The 26,909-nt window shown below is 40.1% G+C and overlaps 1 protein-coding gene across 3 annotated transcripts; it reads right to left on the bottom strand.

The window, feature by feature from the left end:
- Positions 1–4,877: 4,877 nt before the first annotated feature.
- Positions 4,878–26,832, bottom strand: PTGFR (prostaglandin F receptor). Of its 3 annotated transcripts, none has more exons than XM_037404712.1 (3): positions 26,737–26,832; positions 24,807–25,654; positions 4,878–7,102 (listed from the first exon to the last, which is right to left on the bottom strand). In XM_037404712.1, the coding sequence occupies exons 2-3, from the start codon at positions 25,593–25,595 to the stop codon at positions 6,797–6,799; spliced, it is 1,095 nt and encodes a 364-aa protein (XP_037260609.1). In that variant the 5' UTR covers positions 25,596–25,654; positions 26,737–26,832; the 3' UTR covers positions 4,878–6,796. The 3 variants fall into 3 exon arrangements, with proteins under 3 accessions (XP_037260609.1, XP_037260608.1, XP_037260610.1); XM_037404711.1 differs by lacking the exon at positions 26,737–26,832 and adding an exon at positions 26,300–26,445; XM_037404713.1 differs by lacking the exon at positions 26,737–26,832 and adding an exon at positions 26,300–26,445 and having other exon boundaries at positions 25,128–25,654.
- Positions 26,833–26,909: the final 77 nt, after the last annotated feature.

The following is a 26,909-nucleotide window of genomic DNA, read 5'->3' as shown; positions in this document are numbered from 1 at the left end:
AGAAATGTCCCGCCTTCCTGGACCCTTGGCCCTTCAGAACTGCCTCCCAAGGGACTCTGTCAACCAGGTGCTTCAACAGGTCAAAGGCTGCCCTCCAGAAGTCCAAGGCAGCTGTTCTGCTGACCCCCTCTTCTTCTCTGAGAATCAAAAACTCTAACATCTCATGATCACTCTGCCTAAGACATCCTCCGGCCACCACATCACCCACCAGTCCTTCCCTGTTTGTAAACAGCAAAACCAGAAATCTTGCCCACCACAAAGGGGCTGATAACAGCCAAGGGCTTTAGATATTGTCACCACTGCACTGGAAAAGTACCAGAGAAAGGAAAGGGAAAACAACGGAGAGGGTCACATCACCCACATACCAGACGAATGCATCAAATTCAAAGCCTCATGCTCACAAAGGGACTTGGTTGTCATGAGTTAAGCAATAATTGGTCCTCAGGGCTCAGCAGTTTTCTGTTGAGGGGTGAACACTCCAAACACATGTTGCAGAGTCATGGTCCTTCCCTGCTGGGGGGTCAGTCACGCTGGTTTTTGCAAACCAGAATATCTTCAACATAGTCAATGGATGTCAAATTACTGTTTTAGGAAGCAGGGGGTTAATTGCTTCAAGCTATCATGGATTAAAATTCTATCTCCTTCATCTCCTTCTTCATAACTGTGTTATGTAGACCAGAAGGAGCTGCAGATAGCATGATAGTGTTTTAGGCATCTGGAGAGTTTAATGGATGAAGATTAAGGCACCTTAGAAATTACCAGAAGTCACTGCTCGTGAGGGATTATAAAAAAAAAATAATCTGAATCCTGAAATGTAATTTAGACTTTATCACTTGTCCAAGTGGCATTGCAAAAGTTTCACTCTAGGCTACCAGGCTGCTTTGGCATGGACTGTTTTAAGTTTTCCTGCTACAGCCCTCACTTCCACACAGCTCTGCCTCCAGTGTGTCTGAAGCAAAAATAGGGCTGAAACATGCAATCCAATGAAGAAATTGCTTCAGACTACAAATATCTAAATTTATAACTGATAAGTGCTATGTAAAGTATTTTTCTTCAGCTGGCTTCAGATGAAAGCAAATACACATACACAAACTTTTGCTGGGAATGGTAGCTACTTGGTAGCAATGTTTTACTGAGAACAATTTTTTTCCTCAAGTATTCTAACTTGTCAACCTCCTCCTGGCAGTAGATTTAAAAAAAAAAAAAATTACATGGATTTATCTTTGCAAACTCCTGTAGAAGTATTTATTTTGCAACCATGGTGCTGAAATTAAACAGATAGATAGATAGATGTTTATATTCCTGCAGCCACAGGACTATTTTTTAAAGACTCCATGAATATGTTGCTAAGAAACGAAGTCTTTAGTATATCTATGTCACTCTTTAACTTATACTAATTATAAACAATTTTTTTAAATTGCATCTGAAATTATATTTTTAATATTTAGTCATTTTCCAATCACTATAGATGTCATCTTCTTTACAGGAGGCAGTAGAAAAAAAAGGAAAAGTGAGATAAATAGGTTTGTTCTTAAAGTATCATTTGGAGGTGCTGAAATGTTCACAGGAAGCTTTTTTCCCCACAAAAGGAGAGCCAGATGTATTACAGCAAACAGTTGTCATTGACTAGCTGTCTGGTATTTTTGTGTTATTAATTCCTCCTGTAACTTGCAAATTTTCAGGATCTCTGAACAAATCTCTAGGTTTCCACCAATAGATATATTCCTCAACTGCACTGCCTCCTCCTTCTAAATATGTCACCTCTGAAAAGTAATCAGACTACTACGTTTCTCATTTCTCTAGAGCTGGGTGGGACTTTTTCCTATGGTATTTCTCTAAAAAGAAGTCGACAGTTAGATGGAAAAAGGAAGACCTTTCTTTTGGTACTGGCAGGAGCATGGAGAACAGTCAGAAATCCTCATAGACGCCTGTGTTCTGCTGTGCTGCTAGGGCTGGATGCTTTCTGCACACTGCCTCGCTCAGATCTCGGAAGGGGAAGCCTGCTCATCAGAACTTGTACTCAGCCGTAGCATTTCAGGTCACTTGAGCCAGAAACTGTGGGTCACAGATGTATCTATCTGCATAACAGCAGAGCATGAGCTACATGTGTCAGACTGCAAATCTGTTTTGATTTGTCAGACACTATTGAAGTGAAAACAAGAAAAAGTATGGATTACTACTTACCAGAGAAGAACAGATGACAGAGAAAAACCTGCAACAGCCACTGCCTTTTTCAGCCTTCACCAAAAAAGCCTGTGACCTAATAAATTTAAATAACTGGGAAAGCTTGGAAAATCCTGAAAAAAGTATGAGTTAATGAATTTGTGAGGTACACTTCAGAATCCTGTAACAAGAAGCAAGTCTAGGTCCTGCTCACGAGCCTGATCTCCTCCCGCCAAGGGCATGGGTTCAAAAAACAGCTGAATAAAATTAATAGTTCCTGTGTGAGGGAGGTCTCATTGCCCTTCCCTCTGCTGATGCACTTCCCCTGATGCTCCCTTTGCTTCATCCTTGCAAAATTTCTGGCACTGCAACATAATTTGTTGCATTATGCCTGTAAACAGCCACTCCCTTTTTCACTGCAATTTTTTTTTTTTTTTGCAAGTTCAGTCAACTCACAATGCATTCAAATGCCAAAACCAGTGCAAAGGAAGCAGGAAGACCACATGGACAAACACGTCATCCTCCCAGCTGTGGTTCAGCGAGCTTGCTTCAAAAGCACCCCAGCAGCCGATGTAACAGCAGCTGGCAAACACTTTGGTACAGAGGGGATCATTTGCTTGACAGTCTGAATTGTATTTACAACAGAAAAAGGTCTCCTTCCAAAGCATTCAACAGGATGTACTAATGGTCACAAGAAAGTGAGCTGTGATAGTGGTTGTTCCATGTAAAGAATCAAATACGGTATTTTTCCCCTTCTTTGCCCAGCTCCAGCGTCTGAGACAAGCAGCTGCGAGACACACAATACCTGTCACCACCGCTTCCCACATTGCTGCATCCACTGGTAAGGAGCAACCTACCTTTCAGAAGTCATTTATATGAGAATAAAAAGCATGTTTTTACTGAACCAATCAACACAGCACTAAATATTTTCTATCTGAGAAACACACCTGATACTATCTGATGGCCAATACATACTGGAACTCATAACTTTTTCTTTTCCTTGGTGCTATTCCTCATCACAAAGTAGTAAACCCAGGGATATCTCAAGAAAGCAAAACACAGCTACTTATATTAACTAGCCCCTCTTTTATCTGACCTTTGAAACAGCATTACACTCTTAGTACTTAAGATTTCCCAGTAAGTATTAAAATTAACTCACATTCAACAGAAAAACCTTGGCTGTTCAAGGTGTAAATACCTTTCTCAATATAATGCAGTAAGACTGAATTGAAAGTCATTGACCATTGTTTGGTTACTGAAATCAAAGACCAGTTTTGCCATTTTTAATGGTGGCAGAAGTTTAAATTGAAAAGCATCTGGGGTTTTTTTTAGGAAGCAAAAAGCATCACAATAGGTGATGTAAATTCCCTTAGGATTTGAGTGCTTTTCCCAGGACCCAAGTGTTGAGAATTAAATCTCATGTCAATCTATGCAATTAATCAGCAGTGTGTTGTGTTACCAGTTAAATCCTGGAGGAATGTATCAGCAAGCAAGGCACATCTGAAAGGTCTCAACATCTTGTCCTAAAGGATCACCATGGCTACAGAACTGGTACATACTGTTGCTCCTGAAATTGTTCCTAAACATCAGACCAATAAAAACACTTATGTACAAATATCAGAAATAAACACAGAAGGTGGACACTTTGCCTCAAGATTTAAATCAAAAGACCTTGAACCTTGCTCTCCATCTTTGTATCTAGGTAAGAAACCACAAATATTTTCCTAATCCCCATGATGAATGGCTTGCTAGGGAGGCTTTCCTTGCTTCAGGAGGTTGATTCAGGCTGGGCTAGAACCTTGGTTTAAGATAATGTGCTTCCTTACATAGCCTGCCACTGTTTAAGATCCCAATTAGATTAAATATTCTCCCATCCTGAGGATTCCTTGGTTATTAGTCAGAAATGAGATTCACTTTCTTCCCACCAGAACACTTACTGCCCCTGCCTGCTCTGGAGACACTAATTACTGCCTAGTAGTAAATAGGCAGCTCATGACTGCTCACATCATTAGCCAACCTCTAAAAAGATCATCAGCCCATTGCTAAGCAGACTGCCCTTTTTTCCTTGCCTGGGCAATACTCAGATCCTAGTGTGAAGCTGTCCCATTTTTTTTTTTTATTATTATTATTATTATTATCTCATATTCCATAAAACCTATCATTCGCTAATCATACAACACAGCCTGTTGCTGGCTCTCCTGTGAGATGAAACACAGTGATAATCGAGTCACTTTCAGCGGTAACAGATCCTTGGGTGACTATCCTGAGCTGCCTCTGCAGGCTACCACATCCCTAGACAAACCAAAACATTAACAGCAAAACTCGCATTTTTTCCAGGATTCATAGTGTAGGTGAGACTAATCAGAGTCTGTGTAACATGTTGGCAGATATTTGGATAAAAACACTTTGATCCCAAACACCATCCTCCCCCAGTTCCACTTTTATTTACATTTTCTAAGCATGGATCATCAGGACTTGACCTTGTCTGCATTAGACCTCCGGCTGTACTGGACTGCTCATGTGACAATGAAGTGCACGAACACTGGCACCTCCTATCTGAATTCTCCCTGTCCTGCTCTCTGCCTTCACAACTGATAACACACGTGTGAATGGCAGTGGCTGGCTTGAGTCCAGCATGAGGTTTTTTGTCATAAGGGTTATTTTTAACAACTTCAAGTAGCTTTTGTTACACAGAAATATCATAGCACTCAAGATACAGTTTGATAACTTTAATAAGGCTTTGCAATTTACAGTCAATATGTATTAGTACACAAAATATAAGAAATCACATATACATATAAACTTCTGTTTGTTTGTTTTACAAGTCAACCAGTACGAACTACACAAGCTACATTTATTCACATAACAAAATAGAACATTGATGAGCTTCACTCACGATCAAATTTCTCAACAATTTACAGACAAATATTTTTGCAGCTGCAGAAACAACAATCTTCCATAAAGAACGAATAATTTATGTCAACAGATACACTGGCATTGTATTCCATGAAATGAAAGACCCAAACTGAGCACTGACTGAAAGCTTCCAGATTTCAGCAGAACCCACCTGAAGCAACAGTGCGGAGCTTATACCAGCCTCAACTCTGTCCACGGTTTATCAGCTTTCTGACTGAGAAAATAAATCACACACAGAAATTCTTTAGGGTAAATGAAGCCATTTCATTTCATTACAGGGTTATTTAACCCATTTATTTTTCAACCTTTTTAAAACAAAAAGGAAATAGCTTTTAAAACAATAAAACCAAAGATTTAAACCTTTGGGGGTTTTATTTTCTGACTTAAACTATTCTCACATACAACGTGAACTTGCAGCTTGTGAATAGTTTTGGTCCCTCAGACTATCTTCTTGGTGAATCAGTTTTTAACTACTTTGACCAAATATACCAACAATTCACTAATGTAGTTATTTGAAGTAGGTAAAAATAACATAGACATTTCTATCTTACAACGATCCCTCTGCTACAAAGTCTGTGATACCCTCCTTCTTGCTTCTGAACAGTATACAGTCACAAAAAACAAAGTTTCTTTTAGCAGCATTAAAGGGGCTCTGTAGAGTCCTGGAAAATTTCTGATACCATCAAATATACTGAATGTCCTCAGCTTTTCAGACATGGACCCTGCAAAAACCAAGGGGCAGTTTGCTTTCAGAAATAAAACCACACTGCCAGTGCAGCTCCCTGCAGAGATGCTCAGTTGGTCACACACATTTTTCATGAGACATGTATGACCTTTAACAAATGAAGCAGATGTACCCCATGAGCATTTCAGTATATGCATCAGTGGAATGATTCAGATTTCCTTCGATCTAGGGGCAAAAAAAACCCCAAACTATTCCTCTTAGAGACTCACCACAGATTTATGCCTGTTAGCTGCAACAAAATTTGTTGAAAGGACTAGAAACTCACCAATAGATCTGAAAATGTAACCGAAAGCAAGCTGAACTGATCTGCTTCTGTGTTTTTACAGGAAACCTCATGTTTTGTCAGTGATTTGAAAGGAACGCTTACACTGATGAAGTTTCAGCTCTCCCAAAAATTCATGGAACAGTAAATGATTAAGAGGTCAAGTCAATGAACCAAGCAAACTGGATCACTTCATAAGCTGGGCACAAGCAAAATGTCTTTTATATACCCAACTGGAAAAATCAGTGCCTAGAAGCAAGGAATACCCTTATGGAAAGGATGGTGGACCTTATTCTAGGAAGCAGTGACTCTGCAAAGGATCTGGGGTTATCACTAGTACAGAAAATCTACCCCTTTTAAAAATCACCTTGGAGATCACTTTTGCACTTGTACGTGTTCTTAAGAAGCCTGCTAAGGTAAAGGATTTGGTGGGGACTATTACAAAGAACCCTGTTCACTTTATTACCTGGAAGGGAGAAATACAGGATGATTTGTCATCATACTACCAGTTTTGGAGGGGATGTATTCCAAAGGGAATTAAAACATTCAAGTGCATCTTTTGGAGTAGCAATATCAAACTGGTAGGCAATAAGAACAAACCACTCACAATTTAAAACAAATGCCAAACCACTGAGCCTTGGAATTAATTTCAAGGTACTGCCCGTGTATGAGCGTTGCCTCCATCATCTCTTCATACACTGTGTTTAACTTTATTGCCCTGTAGAGCTGAGCGGCTGTAGGTTTATTTGTTTGGAACTTACTGGTGACTCAGATATTGCTGCAACCTTCAAAGAATTCTTGATGGAGCTGAGTTCCCACATGTGTAAGTTTACGATGTGCATGCCACAACATCCCCTTGTGATCTTGTACAGGTTTTTAAGTACAGCTTTCCGGAGAAGGATGTACACCCAGGGATCTAAAATCTGATTCCATGTTGCCATTCGGAGAGCAAAAAGTATTGTTTCACAGGTCTCCTTTGAACGACTCTCATTTATCCCAATTCTGGCCATTGTCAACTGAAAATGGAAGATTTTAAAATTATACATTGAAAAAATACACCAAGAGAGCATGTAAATGAGTGAAATCATTTCAACATTATCTCTAATCTCTATACCTTCACAGCATCAATGTATCCTAATTGAAAAGTAAATAATTTCAGGCATATAACATTTATAATCCTAGGAATCCTCTAAAGTGTTACATAGGACATACATGTGTCTCTGCTGAATTACGGAACAAGCAGAGGATGGCAACCAGGCAGAGAATACCCTCTGAAACCAGGGACTGATTTGAGCAAGGAATAAAAACTTACACAGAATTTGAGCTAATAAAACATGCCAAGACTGTTCCAGGGATGGATTCTTTCAAGGATAGAGGCCAGAACACTTTTATAAAAGGTATTTATTTTTTCACGTTTTCCAAATTAAAGTCTGTATAACAAATACAGCACCTTGATTTCATCAAGAAGCTTCACATGTTTTAAGCTGCAACAGAACACAATTTATTGACACTAGAAGTTTAGAAGTTTCTAGGAAAATTTAAGCCATGATGACATAGGACACAGATACCCTTCTTCTTGCCAGTGGAGACACAGAGAGTTTCATTCACCTGTGGAGGTGCTACACATGGAGAGAACTCCACCAGCAACAACACTGCCAGAGCTATGGTTTCACATGGGTGGAGGCATTAGTCTTCCAGTCTAGCTCAGAGCAGGACTGCTTCTGGCAGAGGATACCCAAGAGCTACACAGCCCAGAAAGTTGTGGCAGCCCCCTGCCAGCTTTGCAGAGCTCCAACCTAGGCTCAGAAACACCAGCCCTAGTGAAACACACTGCTGGGGCTCCTGCCCTGCAGAGAGCTCCTTTACAGGCTTTCTGCCACTGATGTTTTGTAACCTGCGTTCCTGTGTGAAGAAAGCCTGACTTGGCAAAGCCAGGAATCTGCCAGAGGACAGTAAATTCTCTCTCTCTATTATTAATGTTACAAGTACATGAAGACTTTTTTGGTAGAAAGATGAAACACTGTAAGGCTTTCATTTCCAAAGCCTTTGAAGCAATACAGTTATTTAACTAGAAAACGGGATATTTTACAACTGATGCTATGAGCACACTGATTTATTGGGCAATGACCCTACCTCTCATTGCCCAATAAATCAGTGTGCTCATAGTACCAGTTTGTCTGAGTGCAGAGGGTTGTATTTTCACAAAGATGCAGTGTAAAAAAATCATTATTTAGTTTAGGTAAAAACCTAAACTAAATAATAATAATGAATGAAGAGCGAAAACTACCACTCAAGATTCCAGAAAACCTATTTTACTCCTTTTAAAATGCTTCTCTGTATTCATAGGCCCTATCTATAGTTTGCAGGTCACCACATCTGAGTATAAAATTGAGTGGAACAGAGTGAATGCATAAAAGGAGACTCTACTGGCTTGATCAAGCATTTGATCACTTGATATGGGAGCAGCGAAGAGAGCCCCTAGGAACATTCCTAAGGATGCTGGTAAGACTGGCAGAAGCACAGCTGGGAACCGGTGCAAGGAGGAGGAATGTCTGAGCATGGAGCCAACACAAACACTTATAAGTCAGTTCCCTGAATCTGCTTTTCACCCTATAACCACTGGGCACATTCCTCTTCGACATCAGCAGCCCACCCAAACTTGGACAATTCCTTTGGGTCCTGCACGGGATGTTTTCTCAGGACAGTCTTATATTTCATTTATTAGAGGTCCAATACCACAAGCCAAATTCTGACCGATTAATCCTTACTCATGCAAGTAGGACCGAGCAGTAAATGACAGCACAACAGAGCTCACAGAGCAATGTCCTTTTCCAATATACTGTATGCTTGACCTAATACAGATATATAGCTTCCCAATCTGCTTCTTAATGTACTTCAAAATACTGTTCATTGTTCTTCTCTCCCACTCTGCAAAGTTAATAAATGCCAAATCCAATGCAACTTCGTGCCCAGAAGAGGAAGCAGTAGATGTCTTCTAGGAAAAGTAGCTCCATCCAGATTTGTAAAACTATTATTTTCTCACGTTACCTAGCAAACTTGTGCAAGTCCCTTCCATTTAGTAGTAATCACCTCTAAGTGAATCCATTTGTTTGCTGTTCAACTTGCTGGCTCAACATAAAGTACCTCTGATTTGATTATGGATTTACATAAAGTAAATCAGGACAACAAAGAAATTTGATGCATAATTTTATGGATTCTGATACTTGGAGAAGCTGCAACTGGAACACTTAAGTTACCTCTTCTGAATACTAGATGCATAAAAAATAATATATCTGAACTCACAAGTAGCAAGTAGAGCTTATGTACATAGCTAAATGCTTAAGCAACTCAGCTGTGAATCCCTGTATTGGAAATAATGAAGATAAAATCTACATTATCTACAAATTTTGTTTCATAAAATGAGAATCTTCTAGACATATGACATATTACTTGGGAGTGTTATGCATAAATTAAAAAATGTTTCCTCTCTTGTGTCCCTAAAACCAACATAAAATGATATCTCAACTTTCTGAAGTTCTGAGTGGCTGAGATTTCTGAAGCTCAGTCCAACTCCAAGCACGAGCATTTTTATGCTAAAACGCCTGTGGCAGAGCATTGGGAGTGACAGACATGTTACCTACCATTGCATTGCCTCTCAGTATGAAGTGAGAGAGCTTCTCACTCCTCTAAAGAGCCTGCACTGTACTGGGAGCTCTTCCACGTCTGAGAAAACACGTAAGAAAACTGCACGTAACTGAAGCCAACTGCATACAAAGACAGGACAAAAAGTAGGCCATATCCTGGCTACTGGAGCCTTTCCAAAGTCATTTGATGATTTCTAGAACAAGACCCTAAATCCCAGCTGAAGAGGGGTAGAATGGAGCGAGACCAATATAAATTATTATTTCTATCACACGTTCATGGTCATTTTTTTTTATTTAATTAAATTCTTAAAATACTAATCAAAAGTCAGGTTGAAATCGTATATGACAAAGAGGCCTAATATGCTACCAGCTGTTTAATAAAGGATTCTATTGAAGCAAAACATGCAGCTAGTCTGTATTTTCTGCCTAGGTGTGAGAAAGTCTTATCACTGAACTGGCACCAGCTCAGAAACTCCAGCCAGAGCTTACTGCAGCACTAAGCTGATTTCTGAGAGCAGGACCTCCTCTGCAGATGCAGAAAGGACACTTCTTTTCCTCTTATTTGACTAATACTGTTCAATAATTAGTTCAAAGTCAAGAAACTAATTCAAAGACTGACTTTTCCTTCCTTGTAGGTCTATCAGATTAGTATGACGAAGGAATTCTGTCCTCTGTAGCCAGCAGTACATGGGGAAGCAGGAAGAGGCAATAACATTGCCTCACTATCTAGTTGCTTTTGATCCCCACAACTGAATGTAATATTTGTGCAGATTCAGCAATATGACTCAAAAAATTAACCCCCAGCTGGTAAATAAACATAACTCATGACTAACATATTTAGAAGTGTAAAAATTAGGTAGCATTTTGCTGAGTTATACAATGTTTATGTGGACACAGTTGTACGTCTCCCTGGTTTGTAAAAAAATGGAAGTATCACATTATGTAACCAATACAATTCAAACTTTCTTTAGGAAAGTAATTAAAAAAACATAACTAAGTTACTTTTTTAAACCAAGGCTTCCTTCTTCTGAGATAAAAAGTTATTCTGACTCATATTAGCCTTTGATAGTTTAAGGAAAGACCTGAGAATTCCCTGTCCCTAAGAATAAATACAGAGGAAACAAATCTGTGTCACATAAGGACTTGACCCAATACGTAAAACTTCTCCATCCTTTTTATTCCATCAATTTTAGGCTTCCCTAAAACCAAAGCTCACTTCGCAACATCCAGAAAGTCTGACAGAAAAGTTTTAAAATAATTTTGAAATCGTCGACTTTACAATTCTGCATCTAGCTGATAGCTTCAGAGAATTGCCATTTCCCTTAGGGACAAAGCTCAGTGCAACGAACTGAAAAAAATTGCTCCAAAGCTTCACACCACTCTCCAAATATAAACAGCATGACTGTAATTTCCATTCCAATTGGATCTCAATTATATGAGAACAATTAATAAGCTAAATGGCAGTGCTGCTTGGTCACATTCCTGTTAGTACTCAAGGACAGCCAGTCAAAACAAGCAGCAGGCTTTACAGCTAGTTAGGAAATAAGACAAACTGTAATGCTACTTTGATGCATTTCAGCACACAGGCTTTAAATCTGGGTTCTATCCTTGACTTCAGGAAACTGGATAAAAACTAGTCACCAAGAGACTGATATGGAAAGCAGAGCAGACAAATATCAGAAATTCTCTTCCTCTGTAGCTCAGCCTTCAGGCTACACTTCGCTGTGGGAACCTTGCAGACCCTCCCAAACCTCATCCTCTTCCTTTTGATTTCATTACAAGCAGTTCCGAGAACCTCCATTAATGGAAGAAAGTCCATGATTGCTTCGGTATTTGCAGAGTACTTCTATTCTGCCACTGATGCTTATGTCAAGTCCAGAGGTGCATATCCCCTTCTCCTAAACCACACAGGACTCAAGGTCGTATTCTACTGATTATGTCCCACTCCATGGAAATAAAAAATACATAATTATTTTGAATCTCCAGAAGGTTTTGGAACTTCCATTATACATCCTACAAAGAAGCTGCAGTCTGTTGTAGGCAAGAGCTGATAGAAGATGATACTTTGTAGTGCTCTATAAACAAAACTTTAAGAAAAAAGTCAACAAAAGAGAGGGAGAGAGAAATCAAAATACATCTTCAAATTTTATGTACCATTTTATATCTCCTAAGAACACATTAGAAAAGAAACACTGACAGCAAATAGCCTGTATCATTGCTATATAGATACTGCGGTATATAAACCAAGCATTCATTGCAACAAAGCTGAGCATGCTTCATTTAATTTTTTTATGTGGTTCTATATAAGTCAATTTAAAAGCAAGGGCTTCCAAGAAAAATGTGCAGTGCACAGTGCACCACTTCTGCCATTAAAATGTTAGTACACACACTGTACTACTTATGCCACATAACGCTTTTTATGTTATAGATCTGCAACGTGTTTTTCCCCCCTGTTTTCCTTTCCCTTTTTAAAAGAAAAACATGAACCATACCTTCAACTTTTACACACCAGATGATCATTTGGCCTAGCAAGTAAATTTTAACTGAGCATAGGGTTTTATAAAAAATGTGTATTTAAAAAGGAATTGGAGGAGACAAAATGCATTTCCTCCACATTACAGTCCACAGAGTATTTCTAAGGGGATGCATAATACTTCCACGTGTGAAGTTTTGCAGATCAGCTAGACAAGTAGCAGCAAAATAAGGGAATCCTCTTTTCTCTCATGTATAATTCTGTGAAAAAAAATAATAATGCCACTAAAAAGTAACAATGGATCCACTGGCTCACTATTCAGTTAGGGGGAAATCTGTGTCTACCTCCCAAAATCAAGTTCTAGTCCAAAAAAGGTATCAAAGGGTGGTAACTACTGCCTGCCATGATATGCATCCTTAAACATGCAAGTTTACTTACTACCCTGTTGAAAGCAGCTACTCTGAGAAAGACCTTTCCACTATCAGAGTTGCAGTCTCTCTTAGGAAACATAGAACCCAAATGAGAAACAGCTCCTTAAAATGAAACTGTATAAACCTTTCAGAGGTATTGTAAAGCTAAAGGCACTCAGAGCTCAGAGGCGTTCCCAAAGCACTACTGCTGTGATAATAGTCAAAAAGGTACAGACAAAACAGGAAAACACAACATTTTCCACAAAGCAAAGCAGAACAGTTTCCAGTATTCCTTTCTCAGACATAGCTGATTTTGTGACCAGGCAATTTCTTGCCAGCTGATGATGCTGTTTCATGAACATGGTACCATTCAGGACACCCGCCTTTCCTCAGGCTGGCAAGATCAAAGCTGTGAAACAGTATGTCCCAGTACCCTTCCGAACTGGTAGGGCAGATGTCACACCAACTGAATGCCAAAGAAAGGAGTGCAGCGTAGCAGCAAATATACGTCACTGCAGTCATGACATCAAATTAAGGCTCTGTGGGTTTTTGGCACTCACAGCTCAGCTCTGTCTGACCTCACCACGTGATCCCTCCTCGCTGGGGCTGTTCAGTTCTTCTGAGCTTTCCTCACTCCTCGTGCAGGCTCAGGTCTGCAGAGGACTCAGTCTATTGCACTCCATTACCGTGCCATCAGAGTCAACTGTGACGTTTTCACCATCTGTGTTTTTACAGCTTTATGCAAAATATTTACGGATGGCAACACACTTTCTAAACAAACATTTGGAAATGTCATTTGAAATGAGGCTTTAATGTATGCAAGAATTTGTCAAAATTACTGAAAAAAAATGTAAAGTGCCACAACATTATGCTATTTATATTTTATTAACTGCCTTTGGCATTATCATGCTTTATATAAGGCAGCAAAGCAATTATGAAGCAAGCCTCATAAACAGAAGGATTTTTTTGTGCACATAAACTCACAAATATTGACTGAAAGTGAAGTTTTATTTTCCGTGAGCTTTCCCCTTAGACACTACCTATTTGCATCTCCTTTGCAGTAACATAAATTCAGGTTGGGCTTGAATGAAGCATTCCAGGTCACCTCTGTTTCACTGACTGAATCCTGGTATTTCTATCTTGGATTGACAAGTCTTTTTTTGCTCTCTCCTTTCCTCCCCCTCAAAATTAGAAATAATTTGTTTCAACTAGCTGGCAATGTAATTACTCTCACAGGTTAATTAACTCATTTGAAAGGAAAGCAGAACGGATATGGACAGAGAAGATTTTAGCATTGAAAACAGTAGATGAATCGCTTCATAATGAAAAGACATAGTGTCCATACCAAAGTCAAATAAACAACCTGTTTCCTGAGCTACGTGTTTTAAAGTTACAAGAAAGCCTGCTTCCATGGAGCGAGGAATGTATTGCTACCTAACAACAAAGCCTGTAAAAAAAATCTCTTGCACAAAAAAAAATAATTTTACAGATAGAATTAAATTATTATTTACTCAGCAAATGCTGAGATAAACTTTACAGGACAACTGCTAGACTTCTTCGGACCAGAAAACCATAGAGGATTTCTAATAGTGCATAACAAGGACCATCCTGAGAAACACAAACACATCAAGTAAGTATTTAGAAATGTAAGTACTATATGTATGCAGGATCCATTTAATCTCTTCCATTAGGGTCAGTTGGGTAAAGCTTCAAAACCTGGAAATGGCCTATTTACTTCTCTTATTGCTTTGCTTTTTCAGGTTTTCACCCTCATCTGGAAAACAATTACATTTTTATTGGTTAAATAAATGTTCTCATTGATTTAGGAGCAACAGAACTTCTCTCACTAACACCCTACAAATACCAAAGAAAGAATCACAAACACATAATATCGGGGAAGAAGAGAAATGTCTGAATATGGGGGAGGGGGGGGGGGGGATGCCGGAAAGAAAGAAACAATATACAGACCATCTGGAGGAAAATGGAGCTGCAAAGGTCCATAATTACAGAATGAATTCAGCATTTACTGTTATGCACAGGATCAAATCAAAAGCTTAGATGTGAACTGTCTTTCCAAACATCACCACGTTCATGCTGCTTCATTACTAAAGTCATCCTCCACTGTATTTACATGTCCGAGGAGAGATAGAATATAGATTCAGCAACCAGAGGCAAATCTTCCACTTAATCTTTGACAGCAAGAAAACGCTCTTCTACAGGGCATGCAGGATCTGTCAGTTCTTACCTGGTCATTTTTTTAATTCTCAGATTTTTCACTTCTGTCTAAGAATCCAAGAATTAGGCTGAATTCTCTAATGGTTCCTTGGACAGGTCACTCCCTGATTTCAGAGGAATGGCACATACATGCAGGGTTTCAGGGCAAATACCACCAAATCCAGAGATATCCATACAAGATATCATAACAAGCATTAAAAGAAGGGAGGAAAATTTCACAGAGAGTCAGTCATGATATACAGTTGCCTTTTCACCTCTTCTAGAGTTCAGGAAAGCAGATGGCTTTGATGTGTGACCAAGTCTGCAAGACCTCAGCTAACAACAGGCCTAAAAAAAGTAAGGAGCCTACTCTACTGTCTATCAATGGAGTCAGACCTTCAGTTTAATTATCTGAGAAATCATTGTGTTTATTACTTGGGTGTAGGGGAAAATAAGGAGGGGGGGGAAAATATATATATTCATTTGTAGTTATATTTTACATATGTTTACTATGTACAGAACACAGACACTAGAGGGAAATACATCTTTTCAAAGATAGATTGGAGTCACAGTCACCTAATGACTTGGTGCTATCTGATTTGCAGTATTTATAATCTGGCTGAGGCAAAGAAAGATGTGATGTGTTCCTTTACAAAAAAAACAAGACACCTTTATTTTATATATCGTTCTGAAGAAATACCAAGGCTAATGAGTTAGCAATGTATTTACCAAGTTGGAATATATAATTTGCAATTACTTTTTTCTTTAATGTTGGCAAATGAATTAAAATGGATGGCTGTGCACCTGGATCACTTTTTAGGTCGAGGAGGGAAGAGAAAAATAAAACTCCCTTTAAGAGTGATGTATTTCTCAACTTCTGCAAATGCAGGGTCCTGGTAAAAAGTGTATTCAGTTTTATTTCCAACTCACTAATGAACTGTAATTCCTAAACCAAATTGCTACCACTTACATGGATCATCTTCTTCCTGCATCACCTTGTTTTAACACCTTTCCATGCAGTGAGGCTGACGGGAACACAGCTGGCCAGATCCTCCAGCCAGCACAAGTCTTCCTCCCCCATGTCCTGATGTTGGCCATAACATGGGTGACAAGGTTGCTCATGAGCAGACTCACTACATCCTTTACATCCTCCCTCGCTCCTATAACTTCGGGGTGGCTGTGCAGCCCATGCCCAGCTTACGCTGGGTTCAAGCCACCTGAGGCAGCTGGCAGCACACAGGTCCAGGACAGCAAGTAGGGGACCAGCCGGAGATCAGTCGTTAACTTCTGCTTCTCCAATGACAAAGTAATCTTTGGTTTCTGTGAGTTTAGTATTGAGGTTTAGTTGCCTTTAAAATGTCAGTTCATGACATCCCTTACACAAAGACTCATTTTCAGCCTTCTTTGGGAAATCATGCAGAAATACAACTCCAAAGCCATTCAAACCCTCCCTTTCACACATGTCCTCAAATGTCTTCACACAACTTATTAAAAAGAGGACCTTAGAGCAAGCTTACGAGCTCCTCTCCACTCCCTTCTCTCTCTGGAATAGGTAAGAGCAATCCTTCATCAAGAGACAGTATATTCCTATAACGCGGCTCTGGTTCATTCAGCTACTCAGCTATTTCATCTCATCCAACACGAGAATGGATCCGAGGAATGAGTGGCAGTTACTAAAACTTTACTGTAACTCCTGGTGTAAAACCTTTCTATTTCTAAAAGCACATTCTCAGAACCCACAACGGGCTCATACTCCTGTTCTGCTGGGCACTGCACATGCACACAGCAAACAGGCACCTTTCTTCCTCAGGGAGCTTGTAACCCGAATTGCAATTGAGCAATTTCTGAACACTTTAATCTAACATTTAAAATGTAAAATTTAAGCCTTAAAAGCACATGAAATAAGAATTATTGCTCTGTTTTAAATCTAAACAGCATTTTTCCCCAGAAGAGGAACCCAATATTGCACTCTTTCAGACATGAACTGATCCTACACTACTTACTGAGACACGTAACTTCTACTAGAAAGCATTTACAATCACCATGCAAAACTTAAGATTGTAAATCAACACCATAATAAATATCTCACAGGACATATGAATGTATATCACACCCTGATGTCTGTCATGTTAAACCTGGTGAGGATGAAGAACTTCTTAAGAGCTATTCCAAGTGAAACTTTGTTTTCAGCAACAAGTTTACTATTTAAAGTCTTTAGATAGTCAGGAAAGAGAGCTTTCCTAAAATAACCATCCAAAAATGGCTATGCCATGTATGACACTTTCCAGAAATGGTTATGCAGTGTACGATATTTTCAAGCAAGAAAGGCCTGAATAAGGGTAATATCTAAGAAACTGGAAAAATTCTCTTCTATCAAACAAAACTGGAATACATGTCAAATTGAATTACTTTTTAATATCAGGCACAAAATCCAAAAACTTTATCAATTAAATAAATAAGGGGAGGTTATGAATGGCAAATTTACTAGGCTGAAGTTTTCCGAACTTGATTTTTTGAGATAGCAACTTCAAAATTGAAATCAAAATTTTCTGTGAAAGTCACTGACATCTATTTGGAACAAAATATTGTGTTTCAATTTATAGATATTTATGGTAATGTACATTTTTAAAATATATTAATAGTTATTAAGAATAATTATTATATTAATATATTATCAGTTTTGTGTGGTATCTATCATTAATGTATTGATATTATAAATATTAGCATATTAATATATACTAATTATTATAGTTAATTATAATAAGCAGTAAGCAGTTCTAAAAGAAAAACAGGATGACATTGTTTTGAAAATTTCCTCACGTGACTGGAAACCTGCCTTCCCTACTTTTACTCTCCAAAACAAACCAATCTCATTGCATTCTGATGGCACTGCATTTTCAGAAAAAGGCTTTACGTAAGTTTTTCCAAACAGTACAAGTAAATATAGAGAACAAAAACTATAATTATGCTTCCCCAAAAGCCTCCAGTAAAGGACAATCTGTCAATCTCAGCTCTTCTTCCTTCCCTGGTTCACATTGTTACTGCAGGGAAATATGCTGACCACTGTTCATTTCTTCTCCAGAACTTCTTTCTTGCTGAGGGACTACCTCAGCTGCTCAGCTCCCTGACTTCTGTGAGAGGGTGGTAAACACTTAAATTACAAATACAGCCACAATCAACAGTGTTTCTAAGCACTCTATGATAAACTACACCCTGGCCAACACTTAAAAACATTTTTTTAAAATGATTCATATTTCTCAGAAAGGCTAAGGCCTGTAAGATCTCCACAAACTGTAAAAGATGAAAATAGGAACAGACCAATTCTGAACATTGAAACAGTACCTTTGAAATTCAGTATCATTTTAGGTGGGTATACTCTACAGTGAAGCTCATTCCATCTCCCATCTAACCCAGCAGAAATTTGCCACCTGTGCCTCTTAAGAATCCAAAAGAAAAGAAAGATGTCTACAGCCAATACTAAAAAAAAAAAAAAAAAAAAGGCATGAACATCTTACCCTTATTCCACAGGAAACTAGGCTAAAAAGACACTGCTGTCTTGAGACTAACAAAAACTTCAGACAAAATGAGTGTTCTCTTTCCTCTTAATCCCTAAAATCAGCTGTTGATTCCAAAATATCTTTTGGGCCATAATATTAGGAACAACACTAACGCTTCAGCAATTTAACCTTGAAGATCAGAAGCTCATTCAGAGGAACCCAAGCAACAACAGTAATTGCATTTGCACAGTGCTAACAGATATATTGAGGAACTCGGCACACAACTAAAAGGCCATGATACAACGGAAAGGGAGAGCCCTCTTTGTAGTGTAGCTTTAAAGACAAGCCAACCCATAGGAGGTGGGTTTTTTCTCTTTCCAGAGGAACTCAGGGAGCATTTTATTCTGTCAAACAACCACTCCTGATCTGACCCCTGCCAGGCCTCGCTGTGTCAGAAGAGAAATAACCACCCGCAGTCAACAACAACTGTTACAGCACTGACGCCTCAGACTAGAGATAGAGATATCTATGTGGCAGGCTTTCCACTAGCAAAAAGCTTTTTCCTTTCCCTGTAAAACTGGTTCCTTTATTAACACGTGGCAGAAGTGGGCTCCTGAGAGGGGTTTGCATCCACCTGGCCCGAGAGGCAGTGGCAGCATGCCGTGGGTGCTGCCGGGGGCCCTGCAGCAGACTGCCTCCCCCAGGCCCCACCACCCAGGCCCAGCTCAAACTTGTCTTTACGTGTCAACAGACAACCCTTCTAGCAAAACAAGGCAGGAATCCAATGACCAAAGCCAGCAGAAGCATAGTGATTATCCTTGATTATCTTTAAAATCTGCATCTTGAAAGACAGTGTGTTTTTCCCTTGTGCAAGTAACTTTTCCAACAGCACTGAAAGCTGCAAGGTTAGCTAAACGTGTTTATAAGAGTATCTCTTTCAGGCTTTGGAAACAGATGACTGAAAATTGAAAGCCTGCTTTATACTTTTTCAAAAGGAAAGATCACTCTCGCTGTTGACAGTGCCTACGCAGGCACAACACGCTGCGGAGCTCACGGAGGCCACAGCTGTGGCCAGCACTGTAGTTTGCGGGTGTGAGAGAACAGGCTCTGCCCGGCAGCCACCCCTGACAGACACGGCCACCACGGCCTCACCGGGAAAGCGTGGACCTGCGTCTCAGGATGTCTGGTGCCTGTTTCTTCTCAGCTGTGTTTTCTGGTTATGAAATCACCAGTCACGAGAGCACAAGAGAAGGGACAAATCTGTAAGTAGCTATTGAGTTGCAGGGACAATACAGCCAGTAGTATTTGAAGGCATACAAACAGCACTAATAAAGCAACAAGCTCATATACATGATTCTCGTTGCACATATAAGATAGTATAACAGAAATTTAAGCTGCCAGCTAATTAAAGAATACAGACAACAGGAACGGAGGGAGATGCTTCAAGGGTAACATGAGTATGAACACCTGGCAAGGTGTCACTGCGCATGTATGTACATAACTACATATACAAAACTACTAAAATGAGATGCATAGAGGATTGCCTTGCACAGCAAAATACCTTATGTTGTATGCGACTACATGGCCTAGAATTTCGTTTAGTGTAAAACCCACAACCCACTGACCTCGTTCAGCATAGCCTTTGGAAACAGATGACTGAAAATTGAATTGTGAGCCTGTCTCAGCACCTGCATACCTGGTGGAGCAACCAGGGCGGGCTGGGCTAAGGCTATTCCACCGAGAGCCTCCCTGATAGTGCACTGCTGCTCCCCTCACCTCCTCCGGCAGCATATTCACTGAAAGGACCACTCAGACCAGCTCCAGCAGCTTCTAGGTTGCATTGATTCAGCAAACAGTAAGCTAAATGCTGCCCTGGGTGCACGAAAACCAACCATCAAGCCTCGCTGCATGAGATAATCTGAGGACAAGAACAAGTCAGAGCGAGTTCAGAGAGACACAATTAGCATAACAAATTGGAACAGGAAGAAGTGACATGAGAAGAGACTGCTAGAAATTAATCTAGCCAGTAAAAAGGCAACTGAATAAGAGCTGATTTAATGACATGAAATAAACAGCTGAGATCTTTCAGGAGTGGCTATTTTCTGCAGTAGAGGGGAGGTAAAACTGGAAGGAAAGTAATCAGATAACTGCATGGAAAAAGATCTTAACAAGAATAATTTGAATGTAAAAATATTTTTCTCAGGCTAAGACTGTATTCCACAAATGAAAAAGATTAGATGTTTCTTCATATCATAATTTGTTCCCATAGATAAATTCACTCTGAAATAAACCCCTCCTGTCCATAACTACCAGCAGTTCACTTTGCTACTCCAAAACAAACTAAAATATGTTTATCGCTTGAGCCCTGCAGAATTTGACATACTGAAGTCAGAACCCACTCATACGAACAAAGTTCCAAAACCATGCCATTTCATGACAGGCCAGATGCCAAGTCACAGCCAAAAACCAGCTTTATATAACAATCTTATTTCTTCAGACATGCTTGTCACAAAATGCTCCAGCCCAATTATTTGCTTTGGGAATTCAACCCCTAGGGACCAAATTTATCCAACAAAACTTGCATATCCCTAGCAAAGAGCTAAGTCTCCAGCAAGGATGAAAAAAGATGACTTGATGTTACTATCTTCAGAACGTATTTTCCTGGAATTACCCATCACAAAGCAAAATTATTTGGACTGCCAGAACAAATGTGCCCCTGCAAATCATTGACTACACAGATTACCAGAAAACCCATTAATTTCACTTGTTGCTTTTTTTGCAGATTCCCTCCTCTCAGCTCCTCAAAAGGAGATAAATGTTCCCCCATAAGGGAAGATGCAGGGATCACCCCTCATTCTGGTAATTTATTAAGGAAAGATACTCACACAATGTCAGAAAATTTGAAAAAGCTGTTCATTTCTGACAAAGAGATGAAATGGAGTTTCAGGAAAGAAATCAGAAGGAAGCAAAGAAAATCAGAAGGAAGCAAAGAAAATCAGAAGGAAGCAAAGAAAATCAGAAGGAAGCAAAGAAAATCAGAAGGAAGCAAAGAAAATCAGAAGGAAGCAAAGAAAATCAGAAGGAAGTTCCTGTCCAACAGCTCCAGGCAGAGCTCCACATGAGCCAGGCATGGGCTCTGCTTCTGAAAAAAATCGAGGAGTCTTAAAATAGAGGTGGTGATGGATTATAATATTATATATTATTATATGTAATATTAAATGTTAGAGATATATATACATTTACACACATATATAAAGGCACCAAAACAAGTTCACTACCACTGAGCAGGTGCAGAAGTCAAGTTCAGTTCCACACTAGACACCATAAAGGACGACCCAGGGTCTTGTGCCTCTAATGTCATCTAAAGGGGATTTTGCACAGGACAGTGACTGAATATAACTCCACTTGGAAAAAAACCCAGAAATAAGTAAAACTTAATAGTGAAATAAATCTGCTGTTGGATTACAGTATTGGGTAGACTTGATTTTGGTAGCCATGTATATATGACAACTGAGGTAACACAAGACTAGATTAAAAAACAGAAGAAAAATAAAGAAAGTAATCCCCCCATCAGATGGAGAAACACAGCAAATAAATCCAAATTCTTGTATCTGCAAACCACACGTGGCATAAATGGCATCGCTTTCCTCTGCTTTCTTTTGCAAAGGTTTGTTTGGTTTCTAATTAGTTTGGTTTATATCAAGGCAATTCCCTCTTGCACAACATTTTGGTTTGTGTACTCTTTGGGACAGAGAACATGGGTGAAACTCACAATTCAAAGACAGACACTGACTACTAGTTTTAGCTTTGCGACAAAATTAAACAAGCACATGATTGCAAAACCACCACGTATTTAGCTACTTTGCCAAATAATTTCACCTATGAACATCTGCTCGCGTATTTCAGGAAATACTTGGTGTTTTGGTGTATGCTGATATGTTATAGAATGTAAACGATTCGTTCCACAAATTAAAAGCCCTGAGCTTTCAGCTAAATTGGACAAGTAGATTTGGATTGGCACTTCATTATAAATCATACACCTTGATAAACTCTGGATGTCTTTACTGTAACAGTCTAGCAGTACGCTCCTCACAAAGCTTTATTCCACTGCATCTGCATGCTTCACGGCAGTCCAACAAAGCTTGCTAAATTAACACTGCACTCATAATTCTGTTTGTATTCAGTGAACAGATGTGATCAAAACAAAGATTGGGTAACTCAGAGAATTAACTTTGATGTAAACTCTATTATCCTAATAGCTAAGAAAGGTAATACTAATATCTACCAAGGACCCCATCCTATTGCATTTCCCAGACTATCAAACTCTCTGGCTAAAGGACTAATTGTTCACTTCCTTGAAACAATGTTTCAAGAACTAAATCCTACCTTACACTAAACTTTTTTTTTTTTTAACTTCTTGTTTATAATATAAATTTATCCATATTGCAGAACTATTTTCCATACTGCCAGGCTAATTTTGGTGATAGCTTGGCTCATGTAATTTCAAAAGAGATCCATAAGTTAAGTGTCCTAAGCCCAGAACACACAGAGAGCACAGGCAGATTTGCCACCCAATGAATCGGAATTGTTTGTGTATCACCTTCCTCTGCAACACAGTCCCAAAAACTGTCAAATACAAAATTAAGCAAGAATTCACTGGTTTGTATCACCAGCTGATGGAGATGCCAAACTCTGAAAAGGCTCTGAAAAAAAAAAAAATTGCTGCTGGAATAATAATTTATCATCAATTACAACTTAGATGAAGTTAAATACAAAAGTAGCACTCTGGTTTCATTAAAGATTGTCAATTTTTAAGATTATGTTCTCATAATTAATGAAAATTGAAAGGCACAACAAAACTACCAACACTGAAAACAGTTGCAATTTTGTGTTCCTTTGTATGTTGAATATATGAAGTGTCTTTCAAATTAAAAAAGTCTATAGCTATTTTTAACACTTAAAGGCTTTTTAAAAATCAGATTAATTCCAACCTTTAAGGACAGTTGTTTTATCTGAAAATAAATGTCACCATAGGACAACATACTGTTTTTCATTAAAAGCAAAACCATCATTTGGGTGGCTTTTCTTGAAAACCATTCCGTGGCTTGCCCCAGACAACTTTCAGGAGGTGTCTGAAAGCAACTGGAAGTTGACTACGGAAGCTTGCTATATTGTTCTGATGACTTTGTTTATGCTCTGTGCACTACAGCCGTGACACTTGACAAAAGCCAACATGAATTTATGCTATGCTGCAGAGCAAGCCTAGAAAAATTCTCTGCGTGTTGAACAAAAGTGCAAGATGTTTTGTGCATTTCAGTGATGCAGAGATTTATATCCAGACTCTCTCCTTGAAGTCTGCGATACTAGATTAATTACATGCTACCTGCCAGATACATCCAACGCTGCAGCTAGGCGAATATTAGTATCTAATGTAGAACTACTTCAGGTAACTCCATAGTATACCATAGGCAGTGAGTTGATGAGCTATAGCTGGATTTGAATCAGATCTCAGAATTAAACTTCTATATTTGCAAGCCTAAACCAAAATTGCTTCTCATTCACATCAGCGAAAAACTACAGGACCTTGTTTCTAGGAAGCAAATTAAGATTTCATATTACTTGTGACTTAAGCTCTCTCACCCTAGTAAAAAAATAAATTCTCTTCAGTAAGGTTTATTACAGTAAAGAGTCACAGCATCCGCTTTATAATGCCATCATACAACAGGAGCCATCAAATTCTTTTCCATATCACAATCCCGCTTCCTTTGACGCTGCCCACTGCCAGAGCACACACCAACATGAGCTACACTTACCGCTTTGGAAGTCACAGCGGTTTCCAGCAGGCAGTCCTAAGTTAGAGCTGGCACAGCTGAGAAAGGGAGCTGATTGCACAGGGCAGCTTTGCTAGTCATCTGTCCAGATTACAAACCGAGCTTGTCTAGGTCTAAACCAAATTTTTATTTTAATCCACTGCCGACCACTGTTTTTTAACACAAGGATTTTTATGTTCCTAACTGTCACCTTAAGTAACACAGTTCACAAGCAGCAGTAAACTGTAATAAATAACAAGAAACAAACTACCATAAATGAAAAATTGTATGAACCACAGTACAGACTAAACAGACTTGCCCCTCCGAGATTTCACTGAATTTTTGGACAAGCTCAATATTTGCTCTGATTCATTCTAGCCACCATTCTGCTACCAGTGTCTGCTTCACATCATGGGAAATACAGTCCTCACAGTCCCTATATCTTTAGCTTACTCAATGTATTTTGCTTAGGCTCAGAAATAGAGAATAATTACCATTTTTGTTACAGATGCATAGGTACATACATTATGGGCTTTATGCTGTGAAATTAGTACACTGAAGAGTGGATACAGCTGTTATAATAACTAAAGCACCTTAAAACCTGGAGATAAAAAAGTATAACTTTTATACAGTGATGTGCATTAAAAATTGGCAAACACATTAGGCTCTTACCAGGAATGGACTCCAGCAAATGCAAGAAACACACATTATAGCCAAGAGCTGAATGATCATTTCAAAATGATGAGATCTGCCTTGTCTTTGTTGACTTTTAAATTTGACTCTTAAGAGCGTAATTCCTGTGACAGCATTGCACAAGAATGAAATAGCAAGGGCCAGTAACCCAAGGCAAGAAAAAAGTAAGAGATAAAATCTGTCTTCCCAGTCCTCAACATGTTCTGTTTTATAGAAGCACCAGGTCCTTGATGCTTGAATTTGATAGGCTCTAAACCTAAGAACAGGCAGCAAAGCTATAAGAACAGCAAACAGACATACCATAGTCAACATCATTTTCACATGTTTAGAAGTCATTTTTGTAGAGTGAAATATTGGCTTAGTGACTCCAATGCAGCGTTCAACAGCCATCACGCTGCCCAGGAAGAGTGGGCACAAACCAAAGAAAACCATGCAGATGCCAAAAACACTGCAAAGAATGTTGGACTGGTTAAATCGAATCCAGTCTTTGTCCGATGCATACACAAACACTGCAATGGCTCCATTGATGAGGTGGCCGAAGAGATCTGTGACAACCAAACCACTAGCAAGAAGCAAAAAGGAGGCTTTTGATTTCTGCCTAAATCTCTGATACGCCTTCAGGAGAATCACTATTGCAAGACTGTTGGACAAAATTCCCACTGTCATGAAGATTATTGAAAAGAAAACCGAAATCTTCTTCTCCGTGTGGCAGGTAGTGTTTTTCAAGATTTCAAATCCAGCCAGCCCCGGTGATTTTGAACTGTTCATGGTTAGGAAAGGAGAGGCAGCCCTCAAAACATTTCAGCAGTCTTGCAATCAAAAGGCATCTGCAGTATTAAAAACACACATACACACACTGTAAAAGGCATACAACTGTTCAAATGGCATTTGAAGCAGAAATTCCATAATATTAGTCTGTGGCACAAATCTAATTTTCCGGTTTTCTGAGTGATACGATATGGCATCATATTTTAAGTGCATCAGTCACAGGATAAAACAATTATCCGCATGCATTATACAGTGCAAATATAGCATACAGCATCTTTATAATCTCTGCACACGTAAGATATACGAAATAACGCATAAAATATATAACGCTCACATACATACCATCAGAGAAACCATACAAAACACTCCAATGGTTAAACTATGTATGTAATCAAATGTTTTTGCAACATGCTCCTAGAATGAAAGTATTTATCAGCCCAGCCACAGGCAAAAGTCAAATACTCAAGCTGGAATATTTTGAGAGGATAATTACACTCTACCTCCCCTCCCACTGTTAAGCGTTATTTTCAAAACAATGTCCTAACATCTTCCAAGTAATTCTCCTCTCACAACTCAATGTTTTAAAGCTTTAACCTAACCAGCACTGAAGCCTCCAGCTCCCCAGCTCCCTCACTGAAGCACAAACTCGTATTCAGACACTCCCTTGCCCCGAAGCCCACCCCGCCAGCGGCTCCACGCGTTACCCCCGACTCTGCTCCCGGGACATTCCTGCCGGCAAAACTTCGCGAGCAGCGAAAGGCGCCGGCGGCCGCGGCGCACGCTACACCGCGGCGCTCCGGTCCTTGCGTTACTGAGCCAGAGCCGAAACCGGGCACGCCGGGGCCAGGGCTCTCCCCGCCGCTCAGGACCGCTAACCGGGAGCGCACTGCCGCCCGACGGCGTCCCCGCTCCGGGACCGGGCCAGCGCGCCCGCACGTGGGCAGCGCCCCGCAGCCCCCGGTGCCGCCGGCAGCGCCCTTATGTGCGCGTGGTGCCGCCGCCGGGGGCGGGGCGAGCCCGCCGCGCCGGGCACAAGTGCCACCCGCCGCCGGTAGCGGCCCCGGCCCGCCCGGCGTCCCTGTGCCGTCGCGCCCCGCAGCGCTCCCGCCGCCCGGCCCCGCCGTCGCGCCCCGCTCCTTACCGGCCTGGGTGCCGGCCGCCGCCGCCCACCTCCGCCTCGCTCCGCGGCGCCGGGATGAGGCGCGGCGGCGCAGCGCGGTGCCCCGCCGCCCGCCACCGCCGCCCGCCCAGAGCCGCCCGCCTCCTGACCGCCCTCCGCCTTCCCGACCGCCCTCCCTCGCCGACCGCCACCCC

The sequence above is a fragment of the Falco rusticolus genome, chromosome 11 (assembly GCF_015220075.1).
Source record: "Falco rusticolus isolate bFalRus1 chromosome 11, bFalRus1.pri, whole genome shotgun sequence".
In the NCBI taxonomy this organism is placed as follows: Eukaryota; Metazoa; Chordata; class Aves; order Falconiformes; family Falconidae; genus Falco; species Falco rusticolus.
This window is presented reverse-complemented; position numbering and strand designations above follow the sequence as displayed.